This window comes from Ylistrum balloti, unplaced genomic scaffold, assembly GCF_031769215.1.
Source record: "Ylistrum balloti isolate Yb309-2 unplaced genomic scaffold, AGI_CSIRO_Ybal_v1 Utg370080, whole genome shotgun sequence".
In the NCBI taxonomy this organism is placed as follows: Eukaryota; Metazoa; Mollusca; class Bivalvia; order Pectinida; family Pectinidae; genus Ylistrum; species Ylistrum balloti.
Window position 1 is genome coordinate 167,726 of NW_026782117.1, and position 25,365 is coordinate 193,090.

General features: G+C 35.2%; 1 protein-coding gene across 1 annotated transcript; it reads right to left on the bottom strand.

Moving 5' to 3' along the window:
* Nucleotides 1-3,956: 3,956 nt before the first annotated feature.
* On the bottom strand, nt 3,957-15,881 carry LOC132549861 (isobutyryl-CoA dehydrogenase, mitochondrial-like). The gene is made up of 11 exons (XM_060213829.1): nt 15,761-15,881; nt 11,722-11,822; nt 11,137-11,306; nt 10,515-10,624; nt 9,989-10,065; nt 9,296-9,433; nt 8,860-8,995; nt 6,809-6,906; nt 5,661-5,813; nt 5,319-5,421; nt 3,957-5,063 (listed from the first exon to the last, which is right to left on the bottom strand). The coding sequence occupies exons 1-11, from the start codon at nt 15,879-15,881 to the stop codon at nt 4,999-5,001; spliced, it is 1,272 nt and encodes a 423-aa protein (XP_060069812.1). The 3' UTR covers nt 3,957-4,998.
* Nucleotides 15,882-25,365: the final 9,484 nt, after the last annotated feature.

Here is a 25,365-nt window from a genome sequence, read left to right on the forward strand (position 1 = left end):
AACATGCCCACATTTCTTTGAATCTTCGCTGGCCATTAATGAGTCGTAGTTGTATTTTTTGCAAGTTTGACTTTCAAGACCTTGTGACAGTTTGACAGCACTGAAAATACACAGTATTTGGTTTCCATGAAAGGTATTCTACATAAGAGTATACTACACTGGATTCAAGATGTAGCATGCCATTCCCGCAATTTTCTACGAAGTTGATACTTATCTATTTTAGCAGGTCATTATTCATCGTGTTCATACTGCCTTTAATGACCATGGACATGGGTGACCATTCTTATTCTTTGTGAATTAAAAAAAAACTCAACGGAAACAAACGTGTTATATTACTGTTACAAGTGACCTGACTGGTACCATCTGCATGGCTATATTTATTAGAAATTCTACATGGATAGCCTGAATGTGTGTATTTTATGTTTCTGCGTCAAATATATATGATATATGGAGGGAAATCTATCGCAATACAATAATATGTTTATCATATTCAAATTAGTTTAGACACTCTATGATTTGTACATTCTACATTGTATGTTATAAGGAAAGGGTGTTAATAATACTCATATTACTCGAGTCCAACCCTTTCGTCTTCTGGTACTGAAATATTTGAACTGGAAAAAGGAAATGTCCACTGGGAAAAACTAAGATATCAGACAATTTCTTAACTGCATTTTTAGAATGCATAGCAATCTTACACAGTCCATGTATGGAATTAATAATAACCCATAAACATCCTTATTAGTTCCATATTACTGACCAGAAGTGTTGACATTGTGGGGTTATACAGAGAGCCTATAGTCAGTAGTTCAGTTAATATCTTGAAGTTGATACTTTAATGTACAGTCTCAAAGCATTTGCCTACATACATCTGGCTTTCAACACTTGGTGTGACAAATGATGATTTTGTTACTGCACCCTTGGTAAAAACAACATGGTGTACATGCATGAAATGTTTCACTGATCGGACTCCAAATTAAATTACCTATTAGTAATCACTGATCTGACAAATCTGGTGAATTTAGATTTTGAACATTCCTTGAAAATATCGGAAACTCATAAATGGTAGGTTCTGTGCATCTAAATTTAAGAGTTATTTGCTAACCCCTACTGATGTTACAGACAAAATTTGAATGGAGTCCACTTAAGCATTAGGGAAGAGTAGTGTTTAAAGTGAAGTATTGTCTAACTACCCTTTTGGGGCAAAAACCCTTCTCTGATCCAACATATTGGACTACCCCCTTCACCTAGTTAGAGGCATGGGTCATATATGATAGACTGATGATAAAAACAACAAAGAATAAAACAAATTTCGAATGAAACTTGTAAAATTAAAGGCACTTATTAATATGTGGGAAAGACGTAGGCTTACTCCATTAGGTAGAATCAATATACCCGGTAATAAAATCTTTGTTAATTTCCCAGTTCAATTATTTATTTATTACCGTACCAAATCCTTCCAATAATTTTCTTGGTAAACTGAGCTCTATTTTATTTAATTTCCTCTGGAATGGTAAACAACATAAGATAAAAAAAGCTGTGGTTATTCAGAATTATATAGACGGGGGATTAAAAATGATAGATATTGTAGCTTTCATAGATTCTCTCAAACTAAGCTCGAGCAGAAGAATATTTCACTCATCAGGGAAATGGAAAATATTATTGAATACTATCATAGATGAGAAAAAAATGTTAAATTGTGGGATAGAAGATGTTAACTCTTGTTGTTTAAATTGTAGAAATGCATTCTGGAAAGAAGTATTTAAAAGTATGATTAAACTAAATAACTTGGAGCTTATTACGCAACGTTATTTCAAATCTCTTTTAAAAAGTCCTTTGTGGTATAATAAAGACATTCAGGTGGGGAATAAATGTGTTTTTTATCCAAGATGGTTTAATGCTGGCATACATACTATAAATGACCTTGTAAAGAATTATGAAGATTAGCTCTCTTCTCCCTGTTATGAATATATTGTGTAAAGAGAAGCTATCAAGTCCCGGAGTCGTGTATCTGGTGTAAAGGTTAGCTCTCTAGTCCTAGTGTCAGGTATATCGAGTAAAGATTAACTCGCTAGTCCCAATGTCAGGTATCCCATGTAAATATTAGTTCTCTAGTCCCTGTGTCAGGTATATTGTGTAAAGATTAGCTCTCTAGTCCCTGTGTTTGATATAATTATAAAGATAAGCTCTCTAGTGCCTGTATCGGATATATTGTGTTAAGATTTGCTCTCTAGTCCCTGTGTTTGATATATTTATAAAGATCAGCTCTCTAGTGCCTGTATTGGATATATTGTGTTAAGATTTGCTCTCTAGTCCCAATGTCAGGTATATCGTGTTCAGATTAACTCTCTAGTCCTAGTGTAAGGTATATCGTGTAAACATTTGTTATCTAGTCCCTGTGTTTGATATATTGATAAAAAAATTATCTCTCTAGTCCCTGTGTCAGATATGTTGTTTAAATATTAGCTCTCCAGTCCCTGTGCCGGATATATTGTGTAAAGATTAGCTCTTTTCTCCCTGTTATGAATATATTGTGTAAAGAGAAGCTCTCAAGTCCCTGTGTCGTGTATATGGTGTAAAGGTTAGCTCTCTAGTCCTAGTGTCAGGTATATCGAGTAAAGATTAGCTCTCTAGTCCCTGTGTTTGATATATTTATAAAGATAAGCTCTCTAGTGCCTGTATCAGATATATTATGTTAAGATTTGCTCTCTAGTCCCTGTGTTTGATATATTTATAAAGATCAGCTCTCTAGTGCCTGTATTGGATATATTGTGTTAAGATTTGCTCTCTAGTCCCAATGTCAGGTATATCGTGTTCAGATTAACTCTCTAGTCCTAGTGTAAGGTATATCGTGTAAACATTTGTTATCTAGTCCCTGTGTTTGATATATTGATAAAAAAGTACTTTTCTAGTCCCTGTGTCAGATATGTTGTTTAAATTTCAGCTCTCTAGTCCCCGTGTTTGATATACTGATGAAAAATTAGCTCTCTAGTCCTGGTGTCGGATAAGTGTGTAAAGATTAGCTCTCTAGTCCCTGTGCCGGATATATTGTGTTAAGATTAGCTCTCTCCTCCCTGTTACGAGTATATTGTGTTCAGATTAACTCTCTAGTCCTAGTGTAAGGTATATCGTGTAAACATTTGTTATCTAGTCCCTGTGTTTGATATATTGATAAAAAATAGCTTTCTAGTCCCTGTGTCAGATATGTTGTTTAAATATTAGCTCTCTAGTCCCTGTGTTTGATATACTGATAAAAAATTAACTCTCTAGTCCAGGTGTCGGATAAGTGTGTAAAGATAAGCTCTCTAGTCCCTGTTTTGGCTATATTGTGTAAAGATTAGCTCTCTAGTCCCTGTGCCGGATATATTGTGTAAAGATTAGCTCTCTTCTCCCTGTTATGAGTATATTGTGTTCAGATTAACTCTCTAGTCCCAATGTCAGGTATATCGTCTAAAGATTAACTCTCTAGTCCCAGTGTAAGGTATATCATTTAAATATTAGTTCTCTTGTCCCTGTGTCAGATATGTTGTTTAAATATTAGTTCTCTAGTCCCTGTGTCGGATATATTGTGCAAAAATTAGCTCTCTAGTCACTGTGTCGGATATATTGTGTAAAGATTAGATTTTTACTGTCTGTGTCGGGTGTATTGTGTAAAGATTAGCTCTCTAGTCCCTGTGTCGTGTATATGTTGTAAAGATTAGCTCTCTAGTCCCTGTGCCGGATATATTGTGTACAGATTAGCTCTCTAGTCCCTGTGTCAGGTATATCGTGTAAATATTAGTTCTGTAGTCCTTGAGTGTGATACATGTATATTGTGTAAATATTCGCTAGTCCCTTTGTCGGGTATATTTTGTAAATATTAGCTCTGAAGTCCCGATGTTGAGTATATTGTAGTTCTCTGGAGGTCAATTCTCGAGTCTCTGTATTGGTATATTGTGACAAAAATAAATACTTAACAATATGATTGTTTTTTTATTGTTATAAGGCTTAACAAGTCCATACAAAATTAGATACATGTACCTCCCATGATTGATATTATCTCCAATACTATTTCAGTGATCAGTTTACTGTGTTAGGATTGTTCCAAAATCAAATATACCGATATGGGGGTGTTTCTACCCCTAGCAACAAGTATAGGTGGTATGGATATAAGAGACATCCCTATATCTTTAGTTATACAATACTCTTTCCCGATAGCTGAGGAGTTATGGCCCTTTATGTGAATCCTGTGCTAGAGTTAACAAGACATAAATCTCGTCAATAGCAAGATTTTGCAGGCAAATGTACAAATGAAAATACATCTGAATGAAGAGAAACAAATAATTTCAATACTTCCAAAGTCCTACAAATAATCTCATAATGAAAAATTATCTCAATATCACAATATCATCTGCCAAAATTTGATATATTTGGAAAAAAAAAAAAAAAAAACCTACTGTACATAATGTTGAGATTGTTGAAGAGCACCAACCAGTGGTTTGATATCTGCTGTCAAGCTTGCTACCCCAATGACATAAAATCGCCTCCATTTCAAGAGAGTTACCACTATGATAACCACTATTTCATCATATCTGAAATAACAGTTGTTATAAAACACCATTCTCTTTATGCCGCTATAGTTCATTTTGAAAAACTTCTCCCTTACACAAAAAATGGTCAAGATTTCAGAAACCTGATTGAATGACAGCAGATTTGTTAAAACTAATCTCGGTAAGTATAAATAGACATTATGACATCGCAACTGAACACTGGGCAGCTGTAGAGCAGCAGATAAATACAGTCATTGTTTATTAGGTAGTAAGTTCACTGTAAAACATGTTGTAGCTACACTCTCAATATCACAGACATGTGTAACAGTACCAGCTGGTTTTTCATATTTTTCGGATATAAGTTGATATTATTCATCAGTCAGATATTGTGTTCAAGCTACACCAGACACCAGTATTTCTTATCACAGAAATATTATAGCAGTGTTATCAAGGTGCTTCCATCTGTATATCACTTCCTCTCATCGTCTGTCAGTAAATCTCTGGATATTAACATTCTCATCACTTCATTGGTACCTGGTAAATAGAGACAAAGATAATATGTGACGTATAGATTTATATAGATTTCCTTCTTGATTTAGGATGAAAAGAACACCTAAAATACTTCAGATTTTCTGTTTCTCTGTTTTTATGTTTGATGTGGGAAACATAGAACAACATAGAAAAGAAGGATGATGTGTAGCTCATCTGTCCAATTTACTTAATCGAAAGATAGAACATTTTGAATACAAGAATTTAAAGTTGATCAACTACATGTGATCTGACATCTACCTTCCAAAATCTGATGCACCCTGGTATCTCGTGTGTATTGTTGTACTGGGTAGTCCTTCAAATAACCATACCCTCCATGGAGCTGTATTGCATCATTACATATCTGTCAGGAAGGAAAATTCTGGTAATTCTTCAAAGCATTTCATTATACATGTACTTATTATACTAAATTACTTTTACACCAGATAACTAAAGGGATATGCAACAAATCTTCAGAAGAAAATAATTCAATAACCTACCAATCATTTACATGTATTACATGATTATAAACATACTATTGATCAAATCATTTAATAAATATTCATTGGAAAAGTCTGAGCCATTATACTGTATTCACTCCACCTTTGAACACTCTTCTGTGGCAAAAAGTTTGGCCATAGAACATAAGATGACCCTCTGCGGCCAATTCTCGTCCAGTGACCGGGCGGCAGTTCTCACCATGTTCCTGGACACAACTAAATTAGTGGCCATTTCCGCTAACCGAAACTGTAAATACTGTCAATGATAGCAGAAATATATCACAAGATCTTATAAGAGATAGATAAAGGCTAGAGATATATGGAATGGTAAAGCAGTTGTTAAATACAGCATGTTTAATACAGACAAAAATTGTGTATCATCATCATCATTATCAAAACAAACACTTGTATAAGATTGTTTACGAATCAAGAACAAAAATTAAAATCTTAAAATCATGTTGAAATTTAAATGAATGATTAATAAAACTAGAATAAATAAAACGAACAGCACCACAAATGCCCCCACTGGCACTGACGTACATTTCTAGGTGGACATTATATTTAATCTACATACAAAAGAAAGATATATTTACCTTTAATCTTTTAATCACAACTTCATCGTGGTCAGAGCAGTAGTATGCATGTATACATGCATCTAGGGGGTTGATTGAATTGGCAAAATCAAGATCTTATTTGGAGCCATAAACAGTGGTTGTTCAATGAATTCAGTGAGAATACTTAATGCTTTAAAATGTTCAATAATTTTTTGGGAGATGGATGACACCTTCACGATAGTTGGATCCGCATTCAAATGTTGAACCTAATAAGTCCAAGGGCCATAACTCATGTAAAAAAGTTTGAACAATATTTCCCTTGCAATATGCACATCTACACAATGTGGTCTTTCTCTTTACCAAGTTTGACTAAAATATTTGGAAGGGTCCAGGAGGACCTGCGAAGACAAAGTAAAGGAGAAGAGATGGAATGACAGAAAGTGCAACACTACATGCCCCTGACCATGTATGACAGGGGCATAAAAATGTCTATTTAACATGAATGTCTTGCAAATCAGAATTTGATCAGGTGTAGATTTTATGTTACTATGAGGTAAATATGAACCAGATATGGAAAAAGGATCTCATTACATAATACTAATTCAAAACGGGATGTGAACAGACAGGATGGTCCAGCATGAGTGACACTATATACAACCTCTCACCCAAAATGCATAAATGAAATCTTGTTCATTACCTGAAAGTTATCTAGTGTTTTTCCAAACTGCTTCCTCACTTTCAGGTAATCTCTGCAGAGTTCTATACTTGACTGGGCACCACCAAGTGAGCAGGAAGCTGTAACATAAATGACATCTCAGCACTCAGGTACTTATCAAAATATACAGAACAAAGAAATGGCTCATGCATCACTAGAATGAATCATTATCGACAATTTATCAGCGATAACATTTCACATTCATGGATAATAATATTACCATTAAATTTACTGTACCGTAATAAGACATATTAAACAGGATTATAATGAAGTTATAGACCTAAGAAACAAGACATTTGTGGTAAAATGTATTAACAACTTAATAAACATGTAGTGACATGCAGGTAAGGTCTTTTTGACTTTTTAGAATTTGTATGAAAACTATCTTCCACTTCTATATATAACAGTGTTTAAAACTACTTAAAAAACTTAAGGAATTTTAAGCTTTTAGGTTCTGAAAAAATCTCCTGAAATTATCAAAGGAAGCTGCAAGCACAAAACATAGCTCCGCAAATGCGGGCAATACCCCACAGCCTTATTATAAAGTTGGGTGCAGGGCTGAGATTGTGAAGAACATCAATAGGCTTTGTAGGTCCATAGGCCCAACATGCCCAGCGAAAATGGTGATCGCTGGTGATGTCGTTCTTGAGATAATGAGCAGAATGCAAATTCCAGATGGCGGCCATAACCGCCACATTGCATATCGGGCGACGACGAAAAAACAAAAGGGTTGTGTAGGTCCAAAGACCCAACACGCTCAGCAAAAATGGTGATTACCGATGATGTCATTCTTGAGATAATGAGCGGAATGCAAATTCAAGATGGTGGCTGTAACTGCCATATTTGATATCAAGCGACGATGAAAAACAATAGAGTTGTGTAGGCCCTTAGGCCCAACATCCTCAGTGAAAATGGTGGTCACCGGTGATGTCGTTCTTAAGAAAATGAGTGGAATGCAAATTCAAAATGGCGGCCGTAACTGCCATATTGGATATCGGGCGGCGACAAAAAACATAAGGGTTGTATAGGTCAATAGGCCCAACATCCTCAGTGAAAATGGTGACCACCGGTGTTGTCGTTCTTGAGATAATGAGCGGAATGCAAATTCAAGATGGTGCCCATAACTGCCATATTGGATATCGGGCGGCGACAAAAAACATTAGGGTTGTATAGGTCAATAGGCCCAACATCCACAGTGAAAATGGTGACCACCGGTGTTGTCGTTCTTGAGATAATGAGCGGAATGCAAATTCAAGATGGCGCCCGTAACTGCAATATTGGATATCAGGCGGCAATGAAAACCAATAGGTTGTATAGGTCAATAGGCCCAACATCCTCAGTAAAAATGGTGACCACCGGTGTTGTCGTTCTTGAGATAATGAGCGGAATGCAAATTCAAGATGGCACCGTAACCGCCATATTGGATATCGCGCGGTGACGAAAAACAATAGGGTTGTATAGGTCTATAGGCCAAACATTCCCAGTGAAAATGGTGATGACCGGTGATGTAGTTCTTGAGATAATGAGCGGAATGCAAATTCAAGATGGCACCGTAACCGCCATATTGGATATCGCGCGGTGACGAAAAACGATAGGGTTGTATAGGTCAATAGGCCCAACATCCCCAGTGAAAATGGTGATGACCGGTGATGTAGTTTTTGAGATAATGAGTGGTATGCAATTGTGGACATAAGACAAACGCCTAGACGTGCGGACGGACGGATGGATGGACTGTGGGGTAAAAAGTTGACAAATGACCTCTATGATCATTATAATGCACTACGGCACTGTTGCTTGTCTCTACTCAACTGTTAGAATGCTCATTTTATAAGTATGAAGAGAATGTGATATCAACGACATAAATCTTTATAATTATGGTAAAGATTGTCATAAACAAGAAAATTATCAGACAATTTTGATGTTGATGTCAACACAAAACATAATTAACATACTGGCAAGGCTAATTCTCAAAATACCAAAGGGTGAAGACTTAAAGAAATTTGAAAATTTTGTATAGCTTACAAAACCCTCACCGACATTAATTCTTCCTCCGTTGAGGCCTCTCATGGCAATCTTGAATCCATCTCCTAACTCTCCAATCAGATTCTCCACAGGAATCACACAGTCCTCGAATATCACTTGGCGTGTTGGCTGTGAATTCCATCCCATCTATGGGAGATACAAATTTATCAAAGTGAAATACTGGAAAGAGATACTTTAATGATAAATACACTGAAAAATAGTTTTTTTGGATGCTGATCTGAACATAATAATTGACAATTTACTGTTGTTTTCTGGAGCACATGAAACTTATTAATAATGATTTTCATCAATTGTACAGTATTATTGCCTGAGTTTGCATCTTTCTCAATTAACACTACGTTTAATTATTTTTATTAGTATGTCATCCATGTCTGTTCTGAAGTTCACCATAAGTTTAAGGGAGATAACTTGTTAAACTGTGTTTACCTTCTTTTCTTTTTGTCCAAATGAAAGTCCAGGGGAACCTTTCTCAACTAATAGACAGGATATTCCCTTAGCTCCGGCTTTTCCTGTCCGACACATGACCACATACACATTGCTCTCTCCTCCTCCGCTTATGAAAGACTGAAACATTCATTTGTACATGACTTAAAATGATTTAAATTTCAGAAAACACTTTAAATGACTTAGCAACAACCTTAACATATACTTATATATTTAAAACAGGATGTTTATATTTGTGCTTTAATTTTTACAACAATGTTTTGACTTAAATACAACTCAATTTGTTCCCAAATATAGTTAATGGGACTTCCCAAATATTCACTTCACTTTGATATACTAATCTAACCACATAAGTTTTTTCACACAAATCTAAAACACAAAAGTAACTTCCTTAGATTTTTTGTTGCCTGATAAGAATACAATATCCTATGAAACAGAACAATCAAACTGTAATGGTGTTGTACACTGTCCATTCTTGTAATGTATTAATATCAAATTATAAGGGAAGGCAACCCCAATATTCGCAAGTTCCTTGCAATACTCATATGCCATGGCAATTCATGAGCTGATAATGCACAACTACCTTTGTTAAGTATAAGGTTACAAGGTAGCAATCATGAATGCCATGCAATGGTAAATATTAAGGTATGGCTGATTTAAATCATGACAACCTACCTTAGATCCATTAAGAACAAAGTGATCTCCTTTGGCAACAGCTGTCGTCTTGATATTAGCAGCATCACTTCCATAATCTGTTAATAAAATGTAGTAATTATAACAAACAAACATTGTTATTTAAAGTATGCAGACAAATATGATCCAAAGCGAAATTATCTATCGAATAAAAAGTTTTAATTAAGGAATGCAAAAAATAAAAAAAATGAAAACATCTCATGCCTGATAATTTCTCTCTAACAAGCAACAAATATGAAAATGACTTGAAATCTGTCCACCAATTCTAAGGTGTGACATGTGTGTCAAAGGAATGGTGTATTTCTTAAATGATTAACATTTATATGAACAACTTTCCCACATCTAGCCCAAAATAATTAAATAATTACAATGTAACATGAAAAATACTCCAACATCAGTTTTGAGACAGAAACTTTTCTTGAATGGATATACTAATATAAAGCATGCATGCATGCAAACACACACATACATAAACTCATCCTTTACTTAACATTTAAAACACACTTACCAGGCTCTGTGAGACAATAAGAAGCAAATTTGTCCAGTGTTGCTAAATCTGGAATAAACTTCTGCCGCAAGTTGTCACAGCCAAATTCATCAATCATCCAGGCACACATGCTTTAAACAAATATTCATAAAAAAGGTTTTAATGTACTCATACCTGGGTGTCAAGTAATGTGTATTTCCCAGAAAAAAAAATTAAAATCTAAACACTATTTGATGCTTTCTTGTGGATTTGAGAATCAAACAGTTTCGTGGATTGAAGTTATTCTAGAAAGAGATCATTCAAAGATAGTTTTCATCTTTTTAATATTAGTGGGGATTTTGCTGTGTGTAAATATGATTTTGCAGAAATTGTACTATTAAAGACATTCTGATTATTACTAGATCTTTCATACTGAAGCATTTAAAGGTTTTTTTAAATCAAAGCAACTGATTTTACCTCTTCATGATCACATTATTAAATATACTGAGCAGCAATTTACTTATAATAAAAGATACTGGTGTAATGGGAATGCTTATTAGACTACACGTACATTGTACCAATTGAATCATCAGCAAACTTATTGGTCAAAAACAAGTTGACCAGTGGCTAATTCTACGACTGACAAATGTTTGTGTAGACTTACTTATGGATGCTGAGGTAAGCAGTAGTACTAACACAGCCCTGGGATAAGGCTTCAAATATCATGGAAGCATCAAGCCTGGAAAGTCCCGTACCACCACAGTCTTCCTTACAGTACACAGCACCAAATCCCAGGGCCGCACAACGCTTCAACACATCAACTGGGAATGACTCCTGACAAACCAAACAAATAATTACAAACACATGCTTTCTCTTACATTTTACCTGAATTCTTTTTTGGGACAACTTCACATGATTCATATCAAAGTGAGTTCACACAAAATTAACTATGGGCATTAGATTATTGAACTACATACATAGTACTGATTTGAAAATGGTGTTCTGAGAAAATCTGATGTGTTATGGCCAATAATTGAGTTCTGAACTAATGACTTTTCTGTAGGACTCACTCAAATTTTAAGGACCCACTACATCTCTTAGTAATGAGATTCATTAAAATATTGGAAATGGTATTCTGGATTTGCCTGAAATAATCCTATAAAAATCACTGCAAAACAAAATAATTGAATGGCCTTTTTTTTATTACATTTTTTCCTGTATAATAATATATGTATATAATCATTATTACTTCCTGGTCCCATGTGGCCATGTTCGGAAATAATTCCTTTTTTGCAAAGTCTAAGGCGACTCTCCGCATCTCTTTTTGGTCTTCAGTGAGTCCAGTAGATGCTGAAATGTTACAAAGAATTCACATACATTCGTCATTTGATCTAAAACATTTAACAATATATATATCTAGCCTAAGCTTTATGTAAATGAGAATATATGAGCTTTCTTTTTACTGACAGAACATCAAAATCATGTTTATGTACATGCACGTATACAGTATTGAGAAAGTTTGTGGATTATGAAAAGAGTGATCACATAAGGACCAGGCCATATGTGCAGTGTATTGCTTTGATTTGACACAAATTCTGGGTTTTATCGTTTAAAATAATTTTGAAGTGACATTTCTTGAGTAGTGAATTATGCCTACACATTTGGAACGCGATGGTCCGTTAAAAAATGTTGAGTGAGCAATATACACAAAGTTGTAGAAAAGGACAAAGGTGGCAACAAGAAGCTTGATGAAATATATTAAGCACTATCATCACTTTTTACCAAGGTTGACATGGACACAAAATGAGTATTGCTCAGGGAACTAACCATTTGGAGAATAAAGAACTGTTGATCATGAGGAGGAAATGAAGACTTAATTAAAAGCGACAGATGACCGCTTGGAACAACAGCCAGCAACACTGGAGGGTAACTACAAAATGTTAATTGGGGCACACAATGATCTAGAACAGTAGGGCAGAACACACTCCATCCATAGCACAGGTCTGAAAAAGTCAACGGAAGACTGTAGGAGTAATATGCCTTTTTAATCAAAAATCTACATTTTATACATACAGATGCAGATATTCAGTTTCAGATACATGACCAACATTTTTTGAAGACCTTGATATTTGAAATAAGAGTTAAGACTTCAAATAACAATATTTCATTTTCATCTCACTAGAAAAAACAACAAAATGAACAAGAAAATGTTCTTACAGAATCTATAGTAAAGCTTGATAGTGAGGTTGCCATTGATTTGTTTAGAAGAGAAGGCAATCCAAATTTCCCCAAAAAAATGTAATGTAACAAAACAAATTTAGAATTACACTGGCTATAGTAAATCAATCATCATATCTTTTATCTTTTTTATCCGAGATTGGTCTCATTGATAATGCATACTGTCTCACTATAAGACTGATGTGGAGACAAGAATTCATATGTTGTGGGAATGTGTCTTCCCCTTCCTTTCTTATGGATTTCTTTCTAAAAAACTTTTAAACAATAAAAATACTATCTTCGACACTCCAGTGGTTACAATTCCTTTAGTTCTCTGCACCCCTGGAACATGTCATGGAAAAATTGAAGGTTCCAAGTACGACACCTTGTGGACACAACAAAAAGACTAGTTTGATCTTTTAATGTACTTAAAAGAAATCTCGTGGTCACATAAGGCATACTGTAATGGCTTTGAAGTTGGGTGTTGCTCCTGTAACATAGTGGGTCTGTACCCTAGTCACTTCTAAGGATCCCTGTGTTATGAGCTTGACTATATAGTTCTATACTACAGATGCAAATATATACAAATAGGAGTTACTGCCTTGTAACCAACATTCCTAATGTTTATTTTGTAGCACGTACAAAACCAACGCTACATGACATCCTAAAACTACAACCAAAGCTATCTGCTTAATAATTAATATAACTAATTATATACAAACACTATTGTACCAACCAGGCACAGCCCCACTCGACCACTACGTCGTAGCTCACCCTAACTGTAGTCACTATAGTAGCCCTATGACCATGAGCTGTCGCTATACCTAGTCGCATCAAGCACGACAACCTTATAACCACTAACAGCCTATTCATGCTAGTGTTACAGCGACACTTTAATGACCACAATTACCCCTAGTTCTGCAGTGATTCTGATAGGTGTCGGTCATCGGTCATTGACCGGTTCAATTAAAAAATGACCGAATTTTTTTCTATCTCATATGACAATTGACCGACCTTGTTTCGTCATAAAGTGCCCGACTTGTTTTGGGACAAAATTGAAAGTAAGTTGTTTCGGAACGATTTGTTGATCAGTCGTTTTTCTCGCATGGTGCGAACAATCATGACAGTGACAACAAAGAAAAATCAGCCACTGTAAGTAGAAGAACCTTCCGAAGATTATATCCTTGGCTTTTGCACGAGTTGTGACTCAAATGTATCCATGAGACAACTTGAATCAACTGTGGAACCTGATTTCAAAATATCACAGGGACGAATGTCCAAATCTGATGAAACTGGCAGAGTTAGCTTAACTTCCGGTTGTGAACGTGGGTTTAGCACTCAGAACATCATAGCTACTGCCTTGAGAAATCCTTTGCTTCTCGAGACACAAAGACGTGCTCCTCAGGGTGTGCGTTGACGGGGAGGACATGGACAGCTTTAATTTGAAGTCTGCCTTGGAAAATTTTAAGAAAGCAAAGAAAAGAGTGATCTTTTCAGACTCAAAATAAACATTTTGAAACTGAATAGAACCGGTTTTGTTTAGTCTACTGTAGCAAAACAGAATACAAATGGTTTTGTTTAGTCCACTGTAGCAAATAGAGACATATCGTCAATGCTCTAAAGAAAAAGTTATCATTAAAAGAATGAATTGAAACTCCTCTTGCATTTTTTAATTTGCCACAAACCAAGATTTTTTTTTGATGTGAACAGTGAAGTCTTTTTACTATCCCTAATTTTACACTGAGAATTCAGGAAAATGCATATTTAAGCTTCTAGATTGAATTTTTTTTGTTGGAGGCTCCCAAGGGATCAAGGGAACACTTATTCAGTGACTTCTATCTTCCCAAACTACAGCCGGTCACATACACACTACTTATGGTACTAGGGTATTGTTGATGTTGATACACCAAGCTCCACAACAGTTCTCCCCCAACTTGCTGGTTTTTGAGTATTCATACCCTATAGCTATACTAACACCACCTAGTGGTGAGAAATGATATAATCCCCAATACGTTTTACTTGTGCCTCTATAAACACTACTTCTGTCAAGCACGTGAAGTATAGAGATAACCAAAAATGATTAACACCAGTCGATCTGTTTACATGTCTCTGACCTGAATGATATGCTACATTAACGGAGGTAGGATTATAATATACACATTCATCACACTCCTTTGTAATCTTAAAAATGAGCATATCAGCCTGTAATTGGTCAGGTTTTTTTCCTGGAACCAATAAAAAATACTTGGCTTGTTTTCAATTTTGCCATGACATGTTCTAGGGGTACAGAGAGTGAACATATTTTTTTATTGTTACACTTTGAGTATTGAGGATGTGAATATACAAACTTATCTTATTAAGAAATATGTATTCTGAATTTTCTGTTCAATCTCTCTTTCTCTTACAAAAACAACACATTTTCATAACCATTTATTGAATTATGTCAAAAAATATCAATCATCGGATATATAGATGATGATGATGATGATGGTGATGATGATGATGATGATGATGATGATGATGATGATGATGATGATGATGATGATGATGTATTTAAAAAATCATGTGGAAAAGTTTGTGGATTAGCCTATAGTACGTATTTAAATACAGATAATATTTATATTTACATCTGTGATTATAGTGACTATGTAGGCGTGTATTTATATGCACATGTACGGTAGATATGCCATGTACATTGTAAATTGTATGTATGATTTTAATTAATTATATGTATGCGTACATGTATTAGATAAAGTATGCCTGCCTCTTAAACATAATCTTACTTTCACTTTTACATGTATATTGTTTTGTTAAGCTTTAACTGTACATTTGAAAGGAAATATATTGACCTATCTTTATGCCAATTAAAAGACAAGACCAACTGTCAACTTCGGTTTTAACCAAATATAAAGTATATTTTCTGATCATGTCAAGAAGATTTAAAATACGTGTAAACGTAGGTCAGTGTTAGACGAAATCAGTAAATGTTGGCAGGCGGTTTTGAAGGACACTAGATGATGAGAAGCTTTCAAGAAAATCCATGGGTATCATACGGTCAAATGATAACTTACGATCAATACAGCTTCCGTCCACCCAGATGTCACCGATACTACGGGACTGTGATGTAACCACTCGCTGCACTCGCGAAAATAACGAATGTAAACACTGTGTCGTTCTGCTGAGAGCCGCCATATTTGTTCATAAAGATATGCGAGTTACCTCCCTTATTTTTTAGCTAGATTGTACACGATACATCCTTATTAAATTTGGATACACATGTGCGAAAAATGAACAAGGAGACGTAAATCAAAAGTACCGCGTAGTACAGTTTTAATGGCAAAAACAACTTTCCAAACAATAATGACGTATTTGTTGTTTTTCGCAATGTCATGATACTTTTTTTACTAAGTCAACGTAGGATACTTCTTTTTAAAAATGCTACCAATGAGTGACAAAATTTTTTATAGTTTAGTTATAATGAAATACGGTAAATGCTAGTTTTGATGAATTCGTACTAGATGTTGTGTATGAAATTTGAAATAAATAATTGTTGTTATCTCATTACATTCTGATATACATATTAGTAACATTAGGGTTGATTTTAACCTGATTTTATACCTGTGTCCAGGTGTTAACACAGGTAAAACTGTAATTAGCGTATTTTCCAATTAATACGTTAGGCGGATAATGAAGAGTTTTATAAAAACAAAAACCTGGAAAACACAGTATATATTCACTGCTAAAATAACGTGGATGATAGAACTTCGTTTGAAAAGAGACTTGTGATACCGCCGGTCAGTCCCGACTGGTGGATGTGCAATAGCAGAAATGACGTCACCTGGATATTTGAGATCACAGAAAGAGACCGAAAAATGCCGAAGCGTCGAGCGGTAATCAATCTCACCTTAGCGGAATGCACTCGACTACAACCTCATCAAGTGGTAAAATTGATTCATGGTACTACCCAGGTGATATATCTGTAAAAATGTAGAGAGGTTCAAAATATCGTTGTCAGTGACCATTAATATAGTACCATTACCATATCCCGAAATATTTTTTTTACATTCACTTCCATCATTGAAAAAAAAACTTGATAATTATAGGAAATTCAAGGTTGCTATGGTAACGTCATTTTTTCACAATATTTGGAAAGTTTGTATTCCTCTGTTATAAGAAAAAATGACAAATTTTCGTCAGTTCATTAAAAATTCCTTGGCGATAAGGGGTAAATCCAGTTACATTTTGTACTTTATATGAGGCTGTTTTTGATAATATTATGAAATGGTTATACCAATTACAGTTTTTTCTTTCTTGTTTTGCGTTGCTTAGCGTTTCACTTTAACGTTATTCCGAGTTTTTTCAAGTTATAAATATTATGTTTTTTTGTTTTTGTTTTTGTTTTTTTGTTTTTTGTTTGGGGGGGGGGTGGGTTGCACCATTCTGTGTTTCTACTTACAGTTTGAAAACTGCGATCAAGTTTATTAGTTAGATTTAAAATTATATAAAAAAGATGATAATGACAAACGAAACCGTAGTGTTGTCAGAACTACAACGTTGCAGCTAGGTGAGTCCACCCCTGGACTGTTTTTCTAAAAAAAAAAGCGCAATTTTCTAATACACCGCCCGGTCACGCCCAGTCTCCCGGGCACTCAGGACACACAGCAGGGCAGTCTTCTCCACAACCTAGCTGATCTCCCTATTAAACCTGATGTGATTAAACGTTTGATTGATGAACTTGTTGGTCCCGTGTCACAATTAGTTGCCCGGGTGTTGAAGACTACCTTGATAGATGAATTTCGTCCGATGATCGAGAGCGCTGTAAAAGTGCTTCTGGAATCAAACGACAGTATAGGTCGTATAATAACTAATTGTGTGGACAGTAAAATCCAATCTGATCCTCATCTTGTAGACAGGGAAGCAGAGGTTAAGAAAATAGAGGTACAAGAAAAGGAAACAAAGACTTTGAAAAAAGCGATTGATCTGCTTGAAAAGAAAGTTGAAAATCAAACTAGCATTTTGGATGAACATGAACAGTACTCGAGAAGAACGTGTTTAAAATGTCTTAATGTGCCTGTACCTGAAGGACAAACGAGCTTCACATTCGATCCATTAAAAGCTGTACTAAACATATTAAGCAAACTTGATATCGACATGCCTTCTCATGCTATATCTAGGTGTCGCATCTTAGGTCAAATTACTGATGCCAGAGTAACAATCATCGCCAGATTTGTTCGTTAAATATGACCGGCAGATGGTGTTCGAGAGGAAGAAAAGGTTAAAAGGCAACGCCCACCGGACAATCAACGTAGAGTCAGTTACGAAACACAGACAAATGATCGTCAGCGAGTTGAACAAACTTCGACGCGACAATAAAATTCATTCGTTTTGGACAAGAGACGGAAGAATCTTTGCGCAACAGGAAGAGAGATCTGCAAAGACACTGCTGTTAAGTGTTCTTCAAATCAGCCGTCTAGCTCCAGACTATGTGTATATGTACCGCGCGTAAACTCGAGACATTCTTAGGAGGGCGATCCGTGTATAACTTTTTTTTAAACTAAACAATCTCTACACTAAATAAAAAAAATATTTTGTGAAATTCAATGTTTATTATGAATTCTCAATATATATATATATATATATATATATATATATATATTAAGTAATACTTTCTATATCTCATAAAGCTGGTGAATTGAATTCAATGCTCTGGTTAACGAATCTATGCAATTTTATACTGTAACACATGGCTATTTGGCGTAACACGTGGCTTTTGTTATTGTTGTCAATGAGCCGCACGCGGGCTAGAGGGGCGTGGCCTTAGCTTGTTTACCTTTTTCTATAATTTTTCAGCGTGGTGTGAATAAAACTATAAAATTACATGCAGAGCACGTACATTTCAAGGGTCACACTTCGGGAACCAGCCCAAGCACATGACATATGTATATATAACTAGAAAACTATATATATATATTGTATTATTTTAAGTACATATGCAAATAGCGTACATGAGCTACACCTCAATTCTAGTATAAAGTGTTAGGACCAGCCCAAATGTAGAGTATAATCTTATTATGTTAAATATCCAGGGTAAAAATCGTAGCTCTATATGCAATTCAAGAATTTAGACACACATGTGTGGTATACTAATGTATGATGGGTACCAGCCCAAGTGTATACTTTTTTGATTTGTTTGTTTTTGGATAATGTGGTCCAGCTGCTATACGTTAGTATATTAATAATTAATGTTTAAGGCACTTTAATGCGTATACTCGTTACAAAATATATTCAATTTATTGTCTGGTATTTAGTGTATCATGTAGTGAATTCGAAATTAATACCAAGTTGGTTTGCTATTACGCGTACGTGAAACCAGTAAAATGTTTTGGTTGACAATATATTTACTTATCAGTCATTCATATACTGTGAAATTTGGGAAATTTGGTATGTATCCAAAATTAACATACTGGCAAAATTTTGTGTTGTATTTTGATATTCGAATTTTGCTTTTGTTGATCCTCGATAAACAATACATGTTTTTTGTACTATATATATGATACCTCTGGTCAGCAAAACATATTTTCAGGATGATGTACGGATTTGAAAATTTCAATAATGTATGAGTACGAGTGTTTAATTCTATTTTTTCTATATTTAAAATATATATATATATGAAGTGAATGTCTTAGATTATTCATAAACATATCAGAGCAATGTGTGTGTGTGTTTGGGAGGGGGGGGGGGGGAGGCGGGTAATGATGCTTTAAACCACGTGCTTGGTCCTTCTCTGTGAGGACGGACTGGTGGAAACGGATATTCCAGAAAGCTCGGATCGACAGTGAGGAATAAACTTTAGGGATGAATAGCAGGAAGAAATGATTAGTGTAAAGATTATCACCAGTTCTGTCTTCATGGAGAAGGAGAAACCACGTGGTCTAACTTATAAAATTTTATCCTAAATTTTCACTGAGAAAAGAAAATTATTAAAACCAGCTTATTCCTTTTGAATGAATAAAATGAGTACAAAATGTTCGTCGATACATATTTGAAGTTTGACATCCTGTATTTTGATTATATTACGTCATTTGACATCTAAATTTCCCTGACGTTCATATTTTGAACATTTTAGAACTGTATCTTATGCAGTCATCTTTAACCATGTTTGTGTTTTACGTTTGTTTGTACATAGTGTTTTTGTGTATAGTTCTTTGTTATGTAGAAAAAATATGTTGCTGGTTTGTTGTACTTACACACCGAAATCTTGCTGAGTCTTACAAGCTAATTTTATGCTTGCCGATCGCCTTTTTGGAAGTAATTTTGTGTTTGATACTGGTTAATGACATAATGAGCTATAGGTCGGCGATTGGCACCTTTTATTCTAAATTCTATGGTGGCTACTTGGTCAAAAAGGTATGTACGTTATTGTATTTTAACTTAAAGTCCTTTTTCGATTTTATTTTTGTCTTTTCGTCTAGATTTTTTTCAATGATACACTCTCTTGTCCGAGTCCTGAACTCATGTTTTCTTAATTTCGAATTTACCTTAGTTTTGTTAATTTTATTGCTATCTCATATGGATGTTGACTCAAATCCTGGTCCGAAAGAATTAACTATTTTCCATTTGAATATTAGAAGTGTTCGAAATAAAATTCAGGATTTGATGGATCTGACTGATGAATATGATATCATTTGTCTTACTGAAACCCATTTGGACGAGCATGTTTCTTCTGATACTTTGATACGAAGGTTTTCACGATCCAATTCGTTTAGATCGTAACTTTGCGGGCGGCGGAATTCTTGTCTATGTCAATGACAGACTCAAATCTAAACGTTTACGTGAGTTGGAATTTCTGGTTTGTGAAATTCTCTGGACCCAGATAGAATTTCAGCATTCATCCATTATCATATGCACTATTTACCGACCAGAAAACTCCAGTAATCTATTTTGGAATAATTTAAGCGAATCGGTAAGCAAGGCACTAGATATTTCTTCAAACTTGGTAATCAATAGTGATTTGAATGTAGATTTCTGAATGATTCAACCTAGACATGTTTTGTTAGAGTTATTAATCAATTATGGACTTACAAATGTAATAAACGAACCTACCCGAGTAGGTAATACTAGGGCCAGTCTACTTGATCCTGTTTTATTAACTGATCAAGTCACATTACAATACAATACAATACAATAATATTTTATTAAGAAGAGTCACATGTCAATGCACATCACATATAAAACAAATAGTATCTAAAATTAACCACATTTATAAAATTGACACCCAGCCTATTAAGTCTTATGAGACACTGTATAGTATGAAATATGGTACCAACATGGCTAAACTAGTACAATGTATAGCTACATGAATATCGTAAGAAAACAAACAAAGTATTAAAAGTACATTCTTCTACGATACATCTTGTGTACAGTACTTGCTACGAGGTATTGCAAATTGGGTTCATTCATTAAAACATTGAGCTTCTGCGTACTGTTTAAATAGTTCAAACCTGGACGATACAGATCAGCTATTGTAAGAAGATGAACTCTGAGATCTGAATGAAAATCACATACAACTAAAAAATGACATTCGTCCTCAATACAATTTAAATCGCACAATGTACAAATTCTATTTTCTAATAGTATTTTAGGACGAGAATACCGACCTGTTTCAATATTAAGCTTTAAATTACCGCTACGAAGTCTCGCTAGAGCCTGTCTATATCTGAAATCTATAATACTAGAGGCATACTTTTCCGTATAATTACTAGATTTAAATAACCTATACGTTCTTAGCTTATTGTCGTTATTACACCTACGGTCATCATATAGTTCTCTATACCAATTACGATTATCAACATTTGTAAAATGATTCTTGACTGCCTTTATACATTCTTTGGCAGATATTGTAGAACATGTAAGTAGATTATATAAGTTATTGTCCCTTAGGAGTTTAATAACTCTGTTCTCCCAGCTGCGATTGACAGAAACAGACCAAATGTGTATTTTCTTTGGTAATCTAACCTCATCCAAGAATTTGAAATTTATCCACAGTCTACAGACTTCAACTTTTTGGTTCACTTCACAAGAGTTCCACCCAAGGTCGCCTCATGCGGCGATGTTAGAACCGTTTTCCCAGTTCCGAGGAAATATCTACACGCACGGTTTTGAAGTGTTTGAACGAAGCGATATTTGTTATGTCCCCATATCGCACTACAATAAAAGAGTACAGGTTCCACAAGTGACTTGTAAAGTTGTCTAAAACTGCTAGTGACATCCCTCCTGCGAATTTTGATTTCGTTATAACTGCACTTAATGCTCTATTTGCTGATTTGGCTAGTTCGCGCACAGATATCGACAAATCCAGGTGCTCTGTAAACCAGAATCCGGTACCGATCAATATAATCAATATCGATATCGCCACACTTAAATTTGAAGAGAGATTACGTTGAGATGAAGGATTTCTGAAATGGATCACTTTAGTTTTATCCTTGTTGATCAGTAGTCGCCACTTTCTAAACCAGTGATTAAGGCACTGGAGCATCCGTTGAAGAGAGAGTTCATCCGCTGCTAATAGCGCGATATCGTCCGCGTACATTAAAAGCGAGATCATATAGTCGCCGTATATCACACCACATTGTAGAGCCTTAATATCACTCGCCAGATCGTTCACGTAGATTGAGAAAAGAGCAGGAGAAATATTACACCCCTGTTTTACGCCCTGTGTGACGTTGAACCAATCTGTGACGTAATGATTTAAACGTGTTGCACATCTGACGTCACTATATAACGATTTGACGGCGTTCATGAAAGCTCCCTCGATGCCGATTGCATATAATTTGTACCATAAACAATCCCGATTTACAGTGTCGAACGCCTTGCGTATATCCACAAAGCATACAAAAGTACAAAGTTTTTTCAATTTCTTGTTGTTGACTGTGTTGTAAAGCGAGTAGATGTGATCAAAACAGTTTCTTTTTTGCCTAAAACAATTTTGTTCCTCTACTAGTACATCATGCATTTCTAGCCATTTGTTTAATCTCCGACCTAGTACATCTGTGTAGATTTTACAAGGAATAGATAGTAATGAGATCCCACGATAACTAAGAGGGTCTGTAGGATCCTTGTTGTCTGATTTCGGAATAGGCTGTATTATTCCTGATGACCAGTCACGTGGTATCTCTCCATTAACGAAACAATGGGTAAAAATTTTTAGAAGAATGTCAACACATGTATCATTGCGCAGAACATCCGCTGGAATCTTGTCGAAACCGGGGGATTTTCTTAGTTTTGCTCTGAAAATTGCTGACTTCACCTCCTCCCGTCTAATTGGAACGTTCAAAATAGAAGTGTCCAAGGGACGACCCGGGCCGACGGCGCAGTGTCACTATATCACTAGATCAGTCGTGGTACTGTTTGGAAAGTTTTAGTGGTACATAGAGTCAGTAACTTGTTGTTACAGGTTTAGTCGTGGTACTGTTTGGAAAGTTTTAGTGGTATATAAAGTCAATAACTTGTTATCACTAGATCAGTCATGGTACTATTTTGGGTGTTTTAGTGGTATATAGAGTCAGTAACTTGAAAATCACCTGATCAGTCATGATACTATTGTGGGTGTTTTAGTGGTATATAGAGTCAGTAACTTGAAAATCACCTGATCAGTCATGATACTATTATGGGTGTTTTAGTGGTATATAGAGTCAGTAATTTGTCATCACTAGATCAGTCATGGTACTATTTTGGGTGTTTTAGTGGTATATAGAGTCAGTAACTTGAAAATCACCTGATCAGTCATGATACTATTTTGGATGTTTTAGTGGTATATAGATTCAGTAACTTGTTATCACTAGATCAGTCGTGGTACTGTTTGGAAAGTTTTAGTGGTATATAGAGTCATTAACTTGTTATCACTAGATCAGATGTGGTATTGTTTTGAAAGTTTCAGTGGTATAAAGAGTCAGTAACTTGTTACCACTAGATCAGTCGTGGTACTGTTTGAAAAGTTTCTGTGGTATATAGAGTTAGTAACTTGTAATCACTCTATCAGTCATGATACTATTGTGGGTGTTTTTGTGGTATATAGAGTCAGTAACTTTTTATCACCAGATCAGTCGTGATACTATTATGGGTGTTTTATTGCTATTAAAAGTCAGTAACTTGTTATTACAGGTTTAATCGTGGTACTGTTTGGAAAGTTTTAGTGGTATAAAGAGTCAGTAACTTGTTACCACTAGATCAGTCGTGGTACTGTTTGGAAAGTTTTAGTGATATTTAGTCAGTAACTTGTTATCAGCAGATTGGTCGTGGTACTATTGTGGGTGTTTTAGTGGTATATAGAGTCAGTAACTTGTTATCACTAGATCAGTTGTGGTACTGTTTGGAAAGTTTTAGTGGTACATAGAGTCAGTAACTTGTAATCACCAGATCAGTCATGGTATTGTTTTGAAAGTTTTAGTGGTATAAAGAGTCAGTAACTTGTTACCACTAGATCAGTCGTGGTAATGTTTGAAAAGTTTCAGTGGTATATAGAGTTAGTAACTTGTAATCACCAGATCAGTCGTCGTAGTATTGTGGGTATTTTAATGGTATATAGTCAGTAACTTGTTATTACTAGATCATTCGTGGTACTGTTTGGAAAGTTTTAGTGGTGTATAGAGTCAGTAACTTGTTATCACTAGATCAGTCGTGGTACTGTTTGGAAAGTTTTAGTGGTACATAGAGTCAGTAACTTGTTATCACTTGATCAGTCGTGGTACTATTATGGGTGTTTTATTGCTATAAAAAGTCAGTAACTTGTTATCACCAGATCAGTCGCGGTACTATTGTGGGTGTTTTAGTGGGATGTAGAGTCAATAACTTGTTATCACTAGATCAGTCGTGGTACTGTTTGGATAGTTTCAGTGGTATATAGAGTTAGTAACTTGTAATGAGCAGATCAGTCGTGGTATTATTTTGGGTGTTTTAGTGGTATAAAGAGTCAGTAACTTGTCATAACCAGTTACGTTGTGGTACTGTTTGGAAAGTTTTAGTGGTATATAGAGTCATTAACTTGTTATCACTAGATCAGATGTGGTATTGTTTTGAAAGTTTCAGTGGTATAAAGAGTCAGTAACTTGTTACCACTAGATCAGTCGTGGTACTGTTTGAAAAGTTTCTGTGGTATATAGAGTTAGTAACTTGTAATCACCCTATCAGTCATGATACTATTGTGGGTGTTTTTGTGGTATATAGAGTCAGTAACTTTTTATCACCAGATCAGTCGAGGAACTGTTTGGAAAGTTTTAGTGGTATAAAGAGTCATTAACTTGTAATCACCAGATCAGTCGTGATACTATAGTGAGTGTTTTAGTGGTATATAGAGTCAATAACTTGTTATCACTAGATCAGTCGTGGTACTGTTTGGAAAGTTTTAGTGGTATATAGATTCAGTCACTTGTAATAACTAGAGCAGTCGTGGTACAATTGTGGGTGTTTTAGTGGTATATAGAGTCAGTAACTTGTAATCACCAGATCAGTTATGGTACTGTTTGGAAAGATTTAGTGGTATATAAAGTCAGTAACTTGTTATCACTAGATCAGTCGTGGCACTGTTTAGGGTGTTTTAGTGGTATAAAGACTCAGTAACTTGTAATAACCAGATAAGTCGTGGTACTGATTTTGGAAAATTTAGTGGTAGAACGAGTTA

Excerpts from the sequence above, each read along its gene's own strand:
- LOC132549861 (XM_060213829.1), bottom strand. The coding sequence starts at position 15,881 with ATGGCGGCTCTCAGCAGAACGACACAGTGTTTACATTCGTTATTTTCG. Across the intron at positions 11,307-11,721 it reads TGGCCACATGGGACCAGGAA|GAGTCATTCCCAGTTGATGT; the intron begins GTAATAATGATT and ends TTGGTTTGTCAG. Across the intron at positions 5,422-5,660 it reads CCACAGAAGAGTGTTCAAAG|ATATGTAATGATGCAATACA; the intron begins GTGGAGTGAATA and ends CCTTCCTGACAG.